Source organism: Sorex araneus, chromosome 3, assembly GCF_027595985.1.
Source record: "Sorex araneus isolate mSorAra2 chromosome 3, mSorAra2.pri, whole genome shotgun sequence".
Taxonomy (NCBI): domain Eukaryota; kingdom Metazoa; phylum Chordata; class Mammalia; order Eulipotyphla; family Soricidae; genus Sorex; species Sorex araneus.
The window spans coordinates 85,174,482-85,193,624 of NC_073304.1; the positions used below are offsets into that span (position 1 = coordinate 85,174,482).

The 19,143-nt window shown below is 48.2% G+C and overlaps 1 protein-coding gene across 1 annotated transcript; it reads left to right on the plus strand.

Moving 5' to 3' along the window:
- The first annotated feature begins 3,239 nt into the window (after positions 1–3,239).
- THBS1 (thrombospondin 1) lies at positions 3,240–19,143 on the plus strand. The gene is made up of 22 exons (XM_004609561.2): positions 3,240–3,370; positions 3,880–3,975; positions 4,265–4,824; positions 5,865–5,940; positions 6,229–6,428; positions 6,543–6,653; positions 7,702–7,795; positions 9,258–9,431; positions 9,748–9,924; positions 10,212–10,385; positions 10,783–10,910; positions 11,006–11,158; positions 11,726–11,944; positions 12,344–12,451; positions 13,244–13,403; positions 13,528–13,646; positions 14,444–14,678; positions 14,860–15,087; positions 15,267–15,538; positions 15,918–16,015; positions 16,123–16,262; positions 17,075–19,143. Exons 2-22 carry the CDS (start codon positions 3,909–3,911, stop codon positions 17,080–17,082), a joined length of 3,501 nt encoding a protein of 1,166 aa, XP_004609618.2. The 5' UTR covers positions 3,240–3,370; positions 3,880–3,908; the 3' UTR covers positions 17,083–19,143.

The following is a 19,143-nucleotide window of genomic DNA, read 5'->3' on the forward strand; positions in this document are numbered from 1 at the left end:
ATAAGTCTCACAATGGAGATGTTATTGGTGCCCGCTCGAGCAAATCAATGAACAACGGGACAACAGAGCTACAGTGCTAAGCATTCTCTTCACTTATGGAACCTTTTGACAGAGTTCACAGAATTGCACTCAGGAATCTAAGACTTCTGTATCACTCTTCACTTTCAAGCAGGATGCCACTAAAATTATTCATGGTTTCTCTCCTCTCACTGTAAGTTTTCCATGACATGTTTAAAGTACCTAATTTAAACATAAAAGATAAGAAGCTCCCCCACCCCAGGGTCCAAGTAGCCACTCAGGCAATAGTGCTATTTATTCCTCCAGGGCCCACAACCTGCCTATGGGGAGGCTGCTGTGGGGAAATCCTGACTGGTGCTGGCTCACTCCAGGGCCATCTTGAAGTGAAGATAAGACTGGAGATGCAGTAGAGTGTAGCATACGCAGAGTGAAGGAACCGCAGCAAGATGACTTCATACAAATGTATTGACTAAATAATCACTATGTGTTTACACATAATAAAAATCCCTTCACACTTAAAAATATAAAACAAAATTATCCCACACAGTTATCAATTTAGTCCCAAATTCAAACAAGACGGCAACTTAATTTTTTTAACTATCAATGTACCAGATTAATGATAAATCCGCACAACCAATTAACAGCACTGTAAAATGTATGCCTTTTGAAAATCAACTTGTCTGTACCTTTTTTAGCTCTTGAACCGTCCTGGACATAAGGACCAGGTTTCTGGATAGGAAGGTCTCTGTTCATCCTTTCTCCAGTACAGATCTGCTCAGTTTGGCTAAATCAGCTGCCAAACAATGCTCATCAACATTCTCTTTCAATTTCAAAGCAGGTATTTGGTTTCTTTCTCCTTTTCCCCTCCCTAGCCCATTGGGTTTTATTTTCTGGGGGATCTCTTCAGCTCACTGTTAGACTTAGGACTTCCTAAGTCTGCTCACTTTCTTTCCCTTTGCATAAAATCTGGGGTCCCAGGACCCGCAGAGGGCTTGAGATTTGAGAGAAATATCTCCAATGCCTCTGAGCAGAAGGCTCCTGCCAACATCTAGGTCATCTTCCTATTTGCAAAATATAGAGAAGGTGAAAATTCTTCACTCTGATCGGAGGCCAAGGTCTAAGGAGTTGGGAGGCCCAGTGGCCCAGAAAGGGCTCACCTCAAGGGGAAAGTTGGGGAGTATCTGTTCACAGGTTTTAACTGCAGGGCTATCTCCTGTGTTTCTGCTTTGTAGGTCTCTTGGAATCCTCAAACTCTCACCTGATTGTATACAATCCATAAGCAAGTCAAAGGCTCAAAGGGTCATCAGGTGGCCAGTCCTCTAAAACCTGCTCCAACACATCTGTAGAGGAAGACACAGTAGCATGTGAAAGGAGTGAGGGTTGGGAAATCACTTTTCTAGAGGCAAACAGGAAAATTCAGGGAAAGAAGGAGGAAGGGGAAGGACAAGTCCAGCTGCTCACTCGTGAACCTTTAGCTCTGTTTGCATGAATCACTAACTGATGACTTTCATATCAGGAATCTGATTTGACTAATCTTCCAAAAGAGGCTTTTATTTCTGTCTCTTCACATCTGAAATCCATCTTGACTGTCAGGTCGAGTTATTGCTTCAGCGACCAACACACATGTATCTGAGACAAGTGCTTGCCCTCTTCTAAAAAGCGCTTGAAGTTGCTAGAAAACACCCGGTCCCTTTGCAAGCCAGTGAAAGGAGCACCTTGTCTGTCACAGGGCGCTCCCACACAGGAAAAGTGAAGTCGCTTTTGGACCAATGTAAACTCGTGGGTGTTTTCAGCAGTGCTGAGTCCTGCCAGGTGTGAGGGCAAGAAAGGAGGTGAATCCCAGGTTTTCGCCCCACACACACATGTGGCTGAGATCCTTATTTGGTGAGGCTCTACCTGCCAGGGGACTGATAGTGCAAGATCACAGCCTGAAAGTGCTACCGCTGACGCTCTAGCCCTGAGAGATGAATGGAATTCCAGGCAGCAGGAGTCATGCTGGCTTGGAACAGCGCTTTGAGACTAGATGTCCAATGCCAGAAGCATTGAGCAGAAGCGCTCATGGCCCTAAATGCGCCCGCAGAAATGTAACCCACACCTTGGTACTGGGCGTCGAAAAATGAAAAGAACGTTGAAGGAGGCACAAAAAAAAAAAAGGAAATAAAATGATAGGCAGGAGGTGATTTATAACTATTGGGCCATTCCGTAAATAGTTGAAAGACCCGCAGGCAGATTGCTCCGCAAATCCCCCAACCAGGAGTCACGTTAAGAAGCACGAGTGGGCACCAAAACTGTTTTTCAAGACATAATTTCCATCTGGGCTGGACGGAACTGGGTAAGAGAACAACGTCCCCTTAAACTTTATTCCCGAATCGGAAAGGCAACAGGGCCTTGCTGAGCCCCTTGATCCGAATACGCCTAGCGCCCCCAAGCGGCAGGCTGTGGGAGCGCGTCGGCCACTGGCGAACACGGTGGGACTTAAGAGGACCTGTTGCCAAGTGCAATGCGCCCGGAGCGGGCCGCGTGGGCAACGCGGGCCCAGACCCTCGCGCTGCGACACTCTTGGAGGAGCAGGCTGGGGGATTCGGGGCGAGGGCAGGAGCGCGGCGTGAAGCCGGCCCCACAGGCTCAGCAACTACCACAGGGGTTGCTTCTATAACGATGGGCCCTCCTGGGTACCAGTGACCACAGGGTGGTGGTGGGGAGGGGGATACTCGCTGTTCCTACAGACGGCGTCGGCGGACTCCAACTGTCCAGACCCCTCGACCCCAGCTCCCGCCTCCCCCGCCATACGCAGGCATCCTAGGTCACCCCCGACCCCCCCTCGCTCCCTCCCACCCCCACACGGCCGCCCCCATAAGGATCTTGGCCAGTCCAAGCCGCGTCACTGCCGGGGATGCTCCGCGCCACGCAACGGGTCCTCGTGACGCAAGCGGCGGGTGCGGAGCCCGGGAGCGCCCCGGCTGCGGGGGCGGCACCTACAGCTCTGAGACATTCCAGGGCTCCCCGGCAGGAGCCCGGCCACCCCCGCCCCCTTCACTGTCTACGCTGCGAAGTTGCGCGCGGGGCGGCGGGGGGCGGAGAGAGGAACCCAGACTGGCCCCCCTTTCGCTTCCTGCCCGGCCGCCTCCCATTGGTCCGAGCAATCCCCAGGAATGCGAGCGCCCCTTTAAAAGCGCGCTGCTCCTGCGCCTCGCCAGCAACTGCACCCGACCCGGCGGGCCAGCCCCGCTCCTGCCAGCTCTCCCGGCTCAGCCTGCGACCCCCGGGCATCTCCCGCCCGCCACCCCGCTCCGCTCCGGACTCGGCTTCGACGGCGCCGCGCCCGGCCTCTGCACCCAACGTCCAAGCACAGGTAAGGGGGTCCCCAGGCGGTCGCTGCCGCGGACTCCCGAGCCCCCGGGATCTTTTGCTTTTCGCCCTGGCTGCGCTGGGGTTACCCTCCTCTCGTGGAGGGGCTCCATTCTTCCGGAGCTTTGGGGATACCCCACTATTTCCATCTATTCTCCAAGACTTCCCTCAATCCTCTAGACAAGGAACTCCGCTTTCCCCCGTGCCCTCGTGTGCCCCCAAACTACATCTCCTCCCGCTCCCGCTCCGGCCGTTCCCCCGCTTTGGGAAAGCACCTTCCTGAGTCGCCCTCGCTTCTCTTTCGAAGCACTGGCTCCTCCACTTCGCTCTCACTTTCTTCTCCGTGACCTCTCCAGAGTGTGTGCTCAATACTTTGTCCTTCGTTCTAGCAAATGTGGGGCCCCAGGGGGTAAAAAGTCCTCCGGCCAACCCCAGCCACCACCACCCCCACCCCGTTCTCGCCCACCCTCACTTCCTGGCCGCCTCTGACCCTGGACTCTGTGCTTCTTGCAGGTTCACTGCAGGGCACCCACAGCTCCACCATGGGGCTGACCTGGGCACTTGGTGTCCTATTCCTGTGGCACGTGTGTGGCTCCAACCACATTCCAGGTGAGTCCGTGGAATACCTTGAGGGGTTGCGGGGGAGGGAGGGGTGCGAGAGGCAGTGGCGGAGACAGAGGCGCTGTTGATTCCAGGTGCACCTCAAACAGCTGTGGCTCCCCCAACCCCACCCCAACCCCCCAGCTCTGCCTGCACACCTGGATGCAGGTGGCTGTTGCAGTCACCCTCGGTGGTGCTTGCCAGTTTCCACCCTGTCCCTTGGAACCCAGCCCTGGACGCGGGGCCTCCCACCTTAACCCGTCTGGAAACCTCACGGGTGTTCTGCTCCCCTCTACAGAGTCCGGCGCAGACAACAGCGTGTTTGACATCTTTGAACTCACTGGGGCTGCCCGCAAGGCTTCTGGGCGCCGGCTGGTGAAGGGCCCCGATCCTTCCAGCCCGGCTTTCCGCATCGAAAATGCCAACCTGATCCCCCCCGTACCTGACGACAAGTTCCAAGACCTGGTAGACGCTGTGCGGGCGGAGAAGGGCTTCCTCCTCCTGGCCTCCCTGCGGCAGATGAAGAAGACCCGCGGGACGCTGCTGGCCCTGGAGCGCAAAGACGGGGCGGGCCAACTCTTCAGCGTGGTCTCCAACGGCAAGGCGGGCACCCTGGACCTCAGCCTGAACGTGCAGGGCAAGCAGCGTGTGGTGTCCGTGGAGGAAGCTCTCCTGGCCACGGGCCAGTGGAAGAGTATCACCCTGTTCGTTCAGGAGGACAGGGCCCAGCTCTACATCGACTGCGAGAAGATGGAGAGTGCGGAGCTTGATGTTCCCATCCAGAGGATCTTCACCAGGGACCTGGCCAGCATCGCCAGGCTGCGCATTGCAAAGGGAGATGTCAATGACAACTTCCAGGTGAGGCCCCGGGGGTTCTACTGCTAGCCTGTCAGGAAGGTTGGAGATGAAGGGCTGGAAAGTGCGGGGGGGGGGGGGGGGGTGTTGAGGGGGGTATCCCATATAGAAAATTCTGCCTGCAGGGGTTCTCAAGCATTAGGCAGCACTGAGTCACCTGGAGAACCTTAAGAATGCTGGCCTCTGTACCCCAACAACAGTTTCTACTCCAGTGGGTCAGAGATGAGGCTTGAGTCTGTGCATTTGTTAAATGTTTCTTAAAAGCTGTTGTCCTGGGGACCAGCGCTTTGAACACCACTCAAGGAAGCCAATGATTTCCCTGTAGCAGCCCGCTCAAGCCTTACATATTACGAATGCTCTTCTCCAGCCAATAACTTATTTCAGATGCAGTCCACCCATATTGCTTGAGGTGGCTTCCTCGTGTGGGCAGAATAAATTCCGCTTTGCTGTTTGGATTTCAGTGTAGCTGGTCTCAAGTGAAAGGTTAAGTGAGTGGCTCTGCTATAGCAGCTTCTTGCTGCCCTGAGCTTCCTCATCCTTTCAACTGTGGCCTTGAAACTCCCACATGCAAGTCTGTGACACTGTGGAGTGTTATTATATCCTCCAGACTTCGTATCAGATTCCATTTCCTGTATGCCCCGGTAGACCGATAACTGGATTCTTTATAAAAATACTGTAGACTTGGCAACAGGCACAATTACGATTTTTGAGGTTGTGTGGTAGGGTTTTTTTTGGGTTTTTTTTTTTTTTTTTGCTTTTTGGGTCACACCCGGCGATGCCCGGCAAAGCCAGGGGTTACTCCTGGCTTTGCACTCAGGAATCACTCCTGGCGGTGCTCAGGGGACCATAGGTGCTGGGAATCGAATCCGGGTCGACCACGTGCAAGGCAAACGCCCTACCCGCTATGCTGTCATGTCAGCCTCAGCATGGGGATCTTAAAAGGGAGCTCCTTCCAACTGAGCTTCTTCCCTAACATCAACACTCTCACTTAGCCATGTCCTCCTTCCCCAACTCCACAAGTAAAGTGTGTCTTCTGCCCACAGGGAGTGCTGCAGAATGTTCGGTTTGTCTTTGGAACCACGCCAGAAGATATCCTCAGGAACAAAGGCTGTTCCAGCTGTGAGTACCTTTCTATTTTTAAGGCCTATGGGCATGGCAGGGGGTGGGGGGGGCAACACCCCAGATGGTCTGAGAAACATAAGCAATGAGAGATAGGCATGAGTCACCCTGGGTAACAGCAGTAAGCAGTTGGGCCAAAGGGACCCCAAAGGCTACCCCATAGACGGCATCCATATCCCCTTCCCTGGCACCCACTCCCCCAAAGGAAATGTCTACTTTGACAGGCAACATCAGTTTGGGGGTTTCCCTTTGCTTTTCTCATTGTATTTGCTCTTGATTTCTTGGCAGCTACCAGTCCTGTCCTTACCCTCGACAATAATGTGGTGAATGGGTCCAGTCCTGCCATCCGCACCGACTACATTGGCCATAAGACCAAGGATCTGCAGGCCATCTGTGGCATCTCTTGTGACGAGCTGTCTAGCATGGTCCTGGAGCTCCGGGGCCTACGCACTATTGTCAACACACTTCAGGACAGCATCCGCAAAGTGGTCAGTGACCTCTGCTACCCCCCGCCCCACCATCAGCATGAGTCCCTCAGCATAGGACTCTCATGGATGGTCCCACACGCGTAAGCTGAACACTAATGACCTTTCTCTTTCCAGTCTGAAGAGAACAAGCAGCTGAGGAGGTCCCCGCACTGCTACCACAACGGAGTCCAGTACAAGAACCACGAGGAGTGGACAGTTGACAGCTGCACAGAGTGTCACTGTCAGGTAAGGGCCTTTCCAGACTGAACAAGGGGTGTACTTGAAGTCACAATTTGGGGAAGTGTCCAGGTGGCAACGCCAGTTTTTTATGTTCCATGGCCTGATACCAAGGAGAGTGTGCACGTGTGCATGTGTTTTTCTTCAGATGCAATTATGACATCTATAAATTTTTCTTTAAACTCTCAGAAAGTTTTTCAAAGTCTTAATTATACCCCAGGCTAACTGTCTGGGGGGGAAAAAAAACAATCTTCTAAGACTGAATAATTAATTGACCTGCTTTAGTTCAAAGTCAAAGTATTGAATGTCAGGTTAAATAAAACCTGGCTGGAACTCTTCTCCCCCCACCCCACCTCCAGTGCTATTCTCTATTCAGCAGTGACAGAGATTCTTTGAGCCCAGCATTGACTGTGGTTCGGATCACTTAGCCTGGATTGTTGGGATGTGACTCTCTCCTTAGCCCAGATGGCACAGCCTACAGTGTGTGTGTGTGTGTGTGTGTGTGTGTGAGTGTGAGGAGAGCGTCAGTGAAAGGAGAGTTTGGAGACTAAACCTGGCTCATTGAGCAGAGTCAAGCTTGAATACAATTCACAAATGGCAAGATCTGGGCCAACTTTGTTAAAATTTCCAATTTTTCAAAATAATAGGAAAATCAGATCTATGGCTATGGGGTGGGCTTGGGAGGCTAATTACTCTTTTAAATCTTTTTCCTACAGTGATAAACTTTAAAAAAATATAAAATTTAGTACTGTCTGAGTTTTGTAATTCAGTTTCAGACATACATTCATAGATCTGATCTATGATACTTTTGTGGATAAATTTGCTCTACAGAAATCTCCACCATTGACTAAGTAGTTAACCTTTAAGAAAGAATGACAAGTGGACAAGCAGTAATGTATTCTCTGCAGTCCTGGCAGCTACAAATAGGATAGCTCTTCTCTGAGTATCATTCCACAGGAGTATCTGTCACTCTGACCATACTGCAGTTTGCAACTGAAATATTCCAGTAAATAAACTATACTTAGTAACTTGTTTCTTCTCAACTCTTGCCCTGCAGGACTCAGTTACTATCTGCAAAAAGGTCTCCTGCCCCATTATGCCCTGCTCCAATGCCACTGTTCCTGATGGAGAATGCTGCCCACGGTGTTGGCGTAAGTTCCTAAAGCTGCATACATAAACCATTCCCCAGAGGCTCCGTCAGTTCACCATGAACTGGGGCACACTGGAGCCCCACCTTCATCTCCATCAGCTGCTCTCATTCATTTTCACGCTGTGGCAGCTGGGGAACCAGTGGCTAGTCAGAGCCAAAACCATGCTGGCTCAATTACCTCTCAGGATTGTGGTACAGGCAATGAGTTTAATCAAGCTTATTAATTCTGATTTTATCCTTTGGAGAAAGAAGAGGTGAATTAGAGTCACAATGGCTCTAACAATACTTCTAATACCTCAAGAATTAAACCTGAGTGACCCAGAGTTAAGAAATAACCTCCCCGCTGGGGAATTTAAGGAACTCTGGTTTGAGCACTGGATTTGAATGAACCTGAAAAGTTCAGCTCATTTTATCTGCAGAAAGAGGAAGACTAAGAGGTTAACTGCAGTTTGAATTTCAGGACACTAAAAAAAAAAAAAAAAAGGAAAGAAAGAGTACTATATTGTCCCATAGTACTCTAACCGTGTTTTGTGTTGCCTGATTAGTCATTTTGCATTAATGAGTGTAGTAGGTACAAGTCATAAAAATGATTCATCACAACCAAGATAAGAAAATAGGAAAGTGGCACTACACACACACACACACACACACACACACACACACACACACACACACACACACACACACACCCCGAACTCACTAGCCACAGGTCAGAATAACCAGCCCATTCAGGGATTGTGTGAGTGATGTGGGCAATATAATAATCACCTATGTTCACTTTCATTTGTTCTTCTTTTTGAATGTGGGTTAAAGGGAACCAAGCTAGCTGGAAACAAGAGAGTTCTGAACTTGAGTCAGGGATTGCTCGGAAAATTGCCAAGGGATGGCAGGAGAAAACAAGTTCTCCGTCTTCTGTCTGATACAGCTAGATGTGATTGTAGTCATGGTTCCAGGGCAAGAGGGTAAACAAACATATTCTCCCCCTGTGAAAATAAAATATGTGCAGAACAGGCCCCAAATACTAGAGGGAGAGGAACAGTGCAAGGATTGGCCCCATGACCTATTTGGAGCCGTAGCCCATGGCAGCACTGCCTCAGGCTCATCTGTCCAACACAGCCTGTGGCTGCCCTGGCCATGACTTCCAGAAGCTGCGTGAAATCAAGTCGCCTAAGCAACACTGGAAATGCCCACCCAGACAGCTTACATCAGAAAAGGGAACCCCACATGGAATATCAAGGGGCGAAGGTGTGGGGGGGAGGAGAGAGCAGGTGGCTGCAGGCTGAGCACAGCACTCAGATGCCCAATTCTCTCCCCAGAAGGACCCACTATGGTAAACCCTTAGCTGCTGACCCAAGGGACATGTCACTTTTCACTCTGTCAAGGGTAGGAAGTCATGACCAGACCTGTGTAAAGAACAGCTTGCCCTAACAATCATGCACTAAATGGACCCATTTCCCCTGCAGCCAGTGACTCAGCAGATGATGGCTGGTCCCCATGGTCTGAGTGGACCTCCTGCTCGGTGACATGTGGCAATGGAATCCAGCAGCGTGGCCGCTCCTGCGACAGCCTCAACAACCGATGCGAGGGCTCCTCTGTCCAGACTCGGACCTGCCACCTTCAGGAGTGTGATAAGAGATGTAAGTACCTTGGCCACCTAGGGATGTGTGGACTAGCCTGTCCTTTGAGCACCAAAAGCAGTTCTGCTGTGGAGAGATTGGGAGCCCGAGTTCTAGGCTCTGGGTTCAAATCCCTACCCTGCTCTGGATTCAAATCCCTAGCTTGCCTGAGCTCCCTGAAGCACAGCTTACCCTCCTGCAGCGCTTTCCCCATCCCCAAATCCAGAGTACTAACAGCTCTTGATAGGGTTTCTGTGGAGTTTTTTTTAATGCATTTAAAACAGCACGTAGCATGGCTCATGGTAAGCACCCGATAACCATCAGCTCTTTACTGTAGTTAAACAGGATGGTGGCTGGAGCCACTGGTCCCCCTGGTCCTCATGCTCTGTGACCTGTGGTGATGGGGTGATCACCAGGATCCGGCTCTGCAACTCTCCCAGTCCCCAGATGAACGGCAAACCATGTGAAGGCGAAGCTCGGGAGACCAAAGCCTGCAAGAAAGATGCCTGCCCCAGTAAGTGTGAGCTCGGTCACCTGCCTGTCACCTGCAACTCAGCTCCAGGGGTGGTGGAGGGGAGAAACAAATAGAAGCAAACTTGTTTTTGCATCTTCTTTACATCAAAAACAAACCCGAGAAATCCTGTCCAAGCCCTCTTCCCAACACCTTCCTCTGGGGAATGGAAGTCCCTTGAAGAAACTTAGCCGAAGTTGTCCTAAGGAGCACAGGTGTAAGAAGTTTGTGACAAGTCGGGTGTCTGTAAACTGACTTCGACTCAATGCACTTGATTCATTTTCTTACAGTAAATGGAGGCTGGGGTCCCTGGTCCCCATGGGACATCTGTTCTGTCACCTGTGGAGGAGGAGTGCAGAAACGTAGCAGGCTCTGCAACAACCCCCCACCCCAGTTTGGAGGCAAGGACTGCATTGGGGATGTGACAGAGAACCAGATCTGCAACAAGCAAGACTGTCCAATCGGTGAGTCACACTGCTCAGGACAAACCCACCTTCAGAAGGTAAAACTCCAAAATGAATGTCCCAATCAGCGTCCCATGGGATTCTGATACTAAATAATGTACCCAGTGGTTAGTTTACTCTAAAGTAGATGAGCACATAGGGCGTCAGAGCGATAGTACAGTGGGTAGGGTGCTTGCCTTGTATGCTGTCCATCCAGTTTCCCCTAAAGTGCCCCAAGCACCACCGGGAGAGCTCCATAGGTATAGAACCTAGAGTAAGTGAATTGTGACTCCCCAACCAAAGATGGACACAGACACCATCATCTCAGGAGGTTTCCGGGGACCTTACACAATACTATATGCAGCCTAACCGACACAGCAGAGCAGCAGCTCACACCATTTCCTGTCTCGTGTTGCAGATGGGTGTCTGTCCAACCCCTGCTTTGCCGGCACCAAGTGTACCAGCTACCCTGATGGCAGCTGGAAATGCGGTGCGTGCCCCGCAGGTTACAGTGGGAATGGAATCCAGTGCAGAGACGTGGATGAGGTGAGGAACTGGATCAGAAGGAGCAGAGCTTGTGCCCATCACTGCCTTCTGGCTGCGGTTTCTAAATATTAAGTCAATGGTTGTTTCTCCTCTAGTGCAAAGAAGTGCCAGATGCCTGCTTCAACCACAACGGAGAGCACAGGTGTGAGAACACAGACCCCGGCTACAACTGCCTGCCCTGCCCGCCACGCTTCTCTGGGCCCCAGCCCTTCGGCCGCGGTGTGGAACATGCCACTGCTAACAAACAGGTAGAACAGACTTGACTCGCACACCAGAGCAAGGGACCAAAACAGCTGGGAAAGTGAGAACTGTCATTTTATACTCGGCATAGTCAGCAGAGCGGGGAAAAGATTGGCTTTAGAAACCTAGGCAGAAGATCCCTTGTAAGTCCTGCAGGGAACAAGAGGTCCCACCTTTGGGACCAGAGAGATACTACAGTGGGAAGGTGTATACTTTGCATGCAGCTAACCTGAGTTTAATCCCTGGTACCACATACTGTCTCCCAAGCACTGCCAGATGTGAGTCATGAGCACCAAGCCAGGAGTAAGCCCTGAGCAGATCACATTTGAAAGTGATGCTCTGGAGTAAGTTGTGAGCCAAAGGACTTGAAAAAGCCTGGGTGCTGAGTCGTTTCAAGGAAGACTCACAGACAGCCCTGCTAGCTTAGATATATCCTGGATCACTCTGGGGAAGAGAAGTGGCAGAGGTGACTCACATTCTGTCCACTTAGCTAGGTGGGAGCTGGGTTTTCCATGGCTACTCTATCTGGGCACCCACCCAGGTCTTATGCTAACATTGAGATGTTATGCCTCCAGGTGTGCAAGCCTCGCAACCCCTGCACAGACGGCACCCATGACTGCAACAAGAATGCCAAGTGCAACTACTTGGGCCACTACAGTGACCCTATGTTCCGCTGCGAGTGCAAGCCTGGCTACGCGGGCAACGGCATCATCTGCGGAGAGGACACAGACCTGGATGGCTGGCCCAACGAGGACCTGGTGTGCGTGGCCAACGCCACCTACCACTGCAAAAAGGTAGGCCTGGCTCCCCTCAAGCACATCCCCTGGAGGAAGGCACCTTGCCTCGTCAGAAGAATAGTTGAAGGAAGCTGTCGATACTTAAAGTTTGGATATTGAATCTGACACCACGGGGGTGGGGGCAAGGGTGGGGGGGGGCGATTGGAGACCAGGGAGGTCTTCGGGCTATGGCTCTTTTGTCCAAAAACAAGTTCCCTACACTACCAAACACCAGGAGTATGTGACTTATATTCCCAGAAAGTCTAAAGCATTGACAAAATTTTATCTATATATAAAGTTCCAAAGAAAATGTTTAATGGAGCAGCACTTAGTTCTTTTTCTCTGCAGAAGGGTTGCATGCCCTCACACATGCTCGAATACAGATGGCAACAATGACGTGCATCTGCTCTCTCCTAGGATAACTGCCCCAACCTTCCCAACTCAGGACAGGAGGACTATGACAAAGATGGAATCGGCGATGCCTGTGATGACGATGATGACAATGACAGGGTTCCAGATGACCGGGTATGGACAAACTCTTCTTCTTCTTTGTCATTTCTGTTCAGCAGCAGCCTGAGTACTTTTTAAAAAGTCCTGTGAAATTAGAGGAAGAGCAAACGAATGCACAGAATAATTACAAATTCCTCATTAGTGTTTAAGGACTGCAAACTATTCTTTAGTCATCTGGTGGTGTATATATATATATATAAATGTATATATGTGTGTGTGTGTGTGTGTGTGTGTGTGTGTGTGTGTAGCCAAGAGAGTTTTTAAATGAAGGTTTTCTTTTTTATCCTGTCCAATTCCACTTGAGAAATAAGTAATGTACAAATAAATTCCACTTTTGCCCCTCAGACTCATTTCTCATGTCCCCTGTGGTAAAATTTACTTCACAGATATTGGGACAGGAGAGGGTGAGAGTATATTAACACCTCACTAATGTGTAACCAGCAGGAATCCTTTTTTGCCATTATGTTCTGGTTTTTAACTCCTGCAGTAATCACTCTGTACTAAGTATGTCCACATCCAATTAGTACATCCTCTGGGGTCAGAGTGAAAGTACAGGGGGTAGAATGGGTGTTTGCCTTGCACGCAGCCAACCCAGGTTCCATCCCCAGTACCGTATATGGTCCCCTGAGCTGGGAATGATCCCTGACCATGGCCAGGTGTGGACCAAAGCAAACAAAAAATCCAAACAATTCGTACAACCATTCAGTAGAATATCCTCATTGCAGATATGTAGTTTGTTGTATGTGGAATGAGGCTTGAGCTGGGCTCATAGGCAGGGTCATGAAAGGCTGTTTCTTCTCTTTGCAGGACAATTGTCCGTTCCATTACAACCCCGCCCAGTATGACTACGACAGAGATGATGTGGGAGACCGCTGTGACAACTGCCCCTACAACCACAATCCAGACCAGGCAGACACAGACAAGAACGGGGAAGGAGATGCTTGTGCCGTGGATATTGACGGGGACGGTAAGTTCTCCCCAGACCCCTCACAAATGTGCTCAACCTTCTATTTCTCTGGCTGTTGGGGTGGAGTTAGTGTGACCCATCCAAGACTGGAGATTCCAGCTCTTATTTTTCCCATTCTCTGCAGGTATCCTCAACGAGCGTGACAACTGCCGGTATGTCTACAATGTGGACCAGAGGGACACAGACATGGACGGTGTTGGAGATCAGTGTGACAACTGTCCCCTGGAACACAACCCAGATCAGGTAGGTGGACTCCTTTCAGAATCTTCCAGTATGGTGCTGGAACAACTCTCTCTGGGTGTCTAGAAAATGAGATTGATGAACTCGGACACTTTCCCTGTCTTGGTTCTCAGGACCTCATAGCTAATGGCAAGATTTCCATGGAGTCAGCTTGCCTGAAGTGCAAAGACTCATAGAGCATTCACATGATGATCTTAGAACTCAGTCGTCCTATACCAGGTCCATATGACTTGCCCAGTGTGCTCTGTTAGGAAAAAAAGTATATCGAAGGGAAATTTCAGACTAACCATATAGAAAAGATGGAGGTGGGAGGCCTAATCTCCTTAAGCAAAATTAAAATTAATTTTCCTGGAAAACCATCAATCTCGGCTATAAGAAAAATCACCAAACTAAAATTACTTTCCCATACTGGAGAAATCCATCTCTTTGTCATTCTCCACAAAAATAGGAAATGATAAACAAGTCATCTACAGGGATGTGAGGGAATATATCAAATCTAGAGTTGCCAAGCCAGTTCTTCTTTGTGGAACCGCCTGTCATTGACTGGGGGAAAAGTTAAGCTCCCCCCCCCCGCCCCGCCCTGTCAGCATTGTTCTGCAAGCTTAGCATCCAGCTTTTCTTTAATGGAAATATTTCCATAAACTTAAATGAGAAATTCAGCCTCACCCTCTTTGTGTGTGTGTGCTTTTGAGGTCCCCACATAAACCCCTCTGTCACTTCGAACAGGGAAGGTTCTCCGTAAGTTGTTTAGAACGTCACTGAATTGTACTTATGCGGACCCTTTGTCTTTTTTCCTTCAGCTGGACTCTGATTCAGACCTCATCGGTGACACCTGTGACAACAATCAGGACATCGACGAAGATGGCCACCAGAACAACCTGGATAACTGCCCCTATGTGCCCAATGCCAACCAGGCCGACCATGACAAAGATGGCAAGGGAGATGCCTGTGATCACGATGACGACAATGATGGCATTCCTGATGACAAGGACAACTGTAGACTGGTGCCCAATCCCGACCAGAAAGACTCTGACGGTGAGTCAGTCCAGCCACATTTTAAGAGTGTGACTAAAACCATGGCTGTCAGGACCAAAGAAAGAGAGTGGCGTGTTTTTGAGAGGATGAAGTGACTGCTTGCCAATTTTGGCAAGACCTTGTATCTCTGATGCCAGTAAGTGTTCAGAATGTCACTGAACTCTTGCCTTTTTGCCCTCAGGTGATGGTCGAGGGGATGCTTGCAAAGATGACTTTGACCATGACAGTGTGCCAGACATTGATGACATCTGTCCTGAAAATGTTGATATCAGTGAGACTGATTTCCGCCGATTCCAGATGATTCCTCTAGATCCCAAAGGGACATCCCAAAATGACCCTAACTGGGTTGTACGTCATCAGGGTAAAGAGCTCGTCCAGACTGTCAACTGTGATCCTGGACTTGCTGTAGGTGAGCACTGAATTCTGAGGACAGAGGGTCAATCCTCAAATAGTGAGAGCAAAAGGGAAGCAACTATAAAATGTGGCAGTTGTAGGTGTCCCTGTGCATCACAGGACGACGGGGAATACTAGTACCTAGAACCTTCTGAAGGGTGAAGGGCTTAACCTGGGTTTGCCTTCCTCTTCCAGGCTATGATGAGTTCAATGCCGTGGACTTCAGTGGCACTTTCTTCATCAACACCGAGCGGGATGATGACTATGCCGGATTTGTGTTCGGGTACCAGTCCAGCAGCCGCTTCTATGTTGTGATGTGGAAGCAAATCACACAGACCTATTGGGACACCCACCCCACAAAGGCTCAGGGCTACTCGGGTCTTTCTGTGAAAGTTGTGAACTCCACCACTGGGCCTGGCGAGCACCTGCGGAATGCCCTGTGGCACACGGGCAATACCCCCGGCCAGGTAAGCACTGCGCCCCACAGAAGGGAGAGCACATGGAATGTCAGGCTTTGCCCAGGACTCACAGAGGGGATCTCAGATATCCCACGCCATTGTTGCAGCTTCAGGCTCTCCTTTATGAAAACATAGCAGTGTCTCAAAGTATGCCTGTCATTATCAAATTGCCCTTCAAATCCAGAGGCACTTTTGGCCTGCTCCCTTCCCTTCTCTCTGCTTCCTCTGTATGTTTGAGGGCACACAACAAATAAAGAGGCATTGGAGAAAATCCTACAATCCTCCGCTTTAGGTCCACCTTGTGTCTAGTAAACTCTATGGCTACTGGAACAAAACATAAGTCTCATGATGGAGCAGTGTCTCAAGCCTCTCTCTGCTTTTCCTTCAGGTGCGCACCCTGTGGCACGACCCCCGTAACATTGGCTGGAAGGATTTCACTGCCTACCGATGGCGTCTGAGCCACAGGCCAAAGACAGGTTTCATCAGGTACGATTGTGCTGGTTAGCTCTGACCCACAGCCTCACTAAAGGGCAATGAGGAAGAGAAGAGAAAATAGGGGTGTCGCTAATGAGTTTTCTTTTGTAACCCTACAGAGTGGTCATGTATGAGGGGAAGAAAATCATGGCTGACTCAGGACCCATCTATGACAAAACCTATGCTGGTGGTAGGCTCGGGTTGTTTGTCTTCTCTCAAGAAATGGTCTTCTTCTCTGACCTGAAATACGAATGCAGAGGTAGGTGCACCTTCTCAGTGAATGCATGGCTGACAACTCTGAATCAGACTAATGCCAAGAAGGCCAATTATGGAAGAATGATTGGAAGAGGATTATTAATGTCTTACCTTTGAACACACAATGATAAAAAATTTTTAGATTTTTATCATTTCTAGAGAATGATTTCTAGAGAAGGGTTATTAATATCTTATCTTTGAACACACAATAATAAAAAAAAAATTCCCATGAATTGTGACTTAGAAAATCCTGGATCCTTATGTACCACATTAGTTTGCCTAAGCAGACAAGCTCTTGTAGAGTTAAGCCCATGTAATAATTGCAAGTTTTCATTGTTTGTACAGCTTACACGTGACAAATGATTTTTTTCATGCAACACATTGTCTTTAATAACCTCTCCCTATATATGGGTAGGAGAAATGGCATTGCCTTTTTGTTGGCATGCTAATTTAATTTTCACTATTTACCTGGGCTCTTTTCTCTATTCTGTTTCACTCATTGGTGAAGTTCTCACTGATTCTAGCCTCAAGTCTACTGCAAAAATAAGTGTTCCGCAAATGCTTAATGGAATGATGCTGATGCAAACACAACCAGAGTTTTTTTAAAAAAAAAAATTTTTAGAGCTTAATTTTACCCAGATATTTGTATTTCTCAGCTTATCAAATTAAAGCTTGGTGTGTTTGAACAATCTTAAATCATACTTCCATCATCATGAAATTAGAGCTATCCCTAGATGATTACTTTATTAACTAATAGTAAGGCTATACTATGAATTTGTTTTTGTTCATACATGTCTTCATTTGTTCTTGTAACAGATTCCTAATCATCAAACTGTTGGCCAAAAGACTAGACCTTAATACTGGTATGGTACCTTCTGGAACCATGGGCTTGTGAAAAACCCCAGGATCACCTCCCTGCCTGCCTTGTTTTTCTCTGCTTGAATCAGTGTGGACTCCTAGATCATGTGACTTGCGTCGAGAAAATGCAATTTTCCGAAACAGACTCAGCAGTCAACCTCTGAACCAGGAAAGAATCTTCAAATAATATAAACAATTACTTCGGTGTGCTTCTGCAAAAGCATCTGCTTATTTCAGCGGCAAGGGGCCCTTCTCCACTCAGCTTCTGTCATGGAACAGGGTGCTGTAGCGAGGCCATCTCTGACAGTGGACTCAAGAGCGTTTTTCAGGCACTTAAGAAAAGGGAGGACTCGACAGATTTAGCCAACGAAACCACCCCTTGTCTGACTCCCTCCAGAAAAGGGGGAACAGAAATCAAAGCCCTAAGGGGAAAGGGTGCATACCCAAGAGACAATTGTATGAAGAAAACTATGGAGGAACTGTTACATGTTTGGTACTAAATCATTTTCAGGGGAGGACTATTGCTGGATTTCATGACGCTGACTGGCGTTAGCTGATTAACCCGCATAAAGAGGCTCCTAAGGAGAAGCAGGGGGGTTGGGGGGAGGAGCAGACAGACTTCTGGACTTCTCCCCTGCTCCCGCCCCTTACATATTACCTGTAGTGAACAGGGTAGAGGTTGCCATTGCCTGGTTACATTGAAACTGTTGGAAACTTGGTCTTATTAGAGATGTAGCAGGAAAAATAAGAAAACCCACCATCTCAGTGAGCACCACACTGCCTCCCCGAGGAGAGGCAGCCATGCTTGGATTTTTATGGTTAGAAAGGCACAATATTACTAACGCAAACATTCCTGATCTTTCTCTCTCTCCTTTGTCCCAAACCATGGGGCTTTCCAGTTCTCTTCTTTCAGACTGCAGTTTTGTGGTGTCTTTTACAAATGCTTTACCATGTAAAATATTTATTTTTCACTCATTTTGGAAGATCTATCTGAAGGACTCTCCAGGGAACAGGGAGAAAGAAACATAAGAACTTTCCAAATCGCCTTTGTTAGGAGTCTGCTTATGACTGTAAGATTGTAAATACAGATTTATTTATTAACTCTGTTCTACCTGAAATCTAGGTTTCAGATGGAAAATGCTTTGAGAGGAGAGAGTGGGGATTGATTCACAGTCTCTACTAAGAACAGGCACAAGGAGAAGCAGCAGAGAGGAGCTGTTTTCCCGTTTGTGCTTTGAATGAATGAGCTGGAATTCTTTTCTCTTTTGTCTTTCCAGGTGGAATTAGTTGGTTGTCCATTTGCAAATGCTTTTAGGTTGCAAAGAACTGATCAGGCCCTTAATACTGTTTGACCCCATTCCTTGTGCCTACATCCAGGGAGAAGAAAAACATCTACACTTTTTTTTTCATTTTCCAAAAGAAAAAAAAATGACAAAGGTGAAACTTATATACAAATATTACCTCATTTGTTGTGTGACTGAGTAAAGAATTTTGGGATCAAGCAGAAAGAGTTTAAGTGTCTAACAAACTTAAAGCTACTGTAGTACCTAAAAACGTCAATGTTGTACATAGTATAAAAATTCTTTGCAGAAAAGTATTCCCAATAAGGAAATAGCATTGAAATGTTAAATACAATTTCTGAAAGTTATGTTTTTTCTATCTTTTATACCATTGCTTTATTTTTATAAATTATTTTCTCATTGCCATTGGAATAGTTATCTCAGAATGTGTAGATATGCTATTTAAATAATTTATCGGGAAATACTGCCTGTAGAGTTAGTATTTCTATTTTTATAAAATATTTGCACACTGAATTGAAGAATTGTTGGTTTTTCTCTTTTTTAAATTTGTTTTTTGCTTGTAATCCCCTCCCAGTTTTTACTATTTGCCAATATCTTTTTTCTAGGAATGTGCTTTTTTGTACACATTTTTATCCATTTTACATTCTTAAAACAGTGTAATAAGTTGTATATTACTGTTTCTTACATAAGGAACAATAATAAATCATATGGAAATTTATATTTATA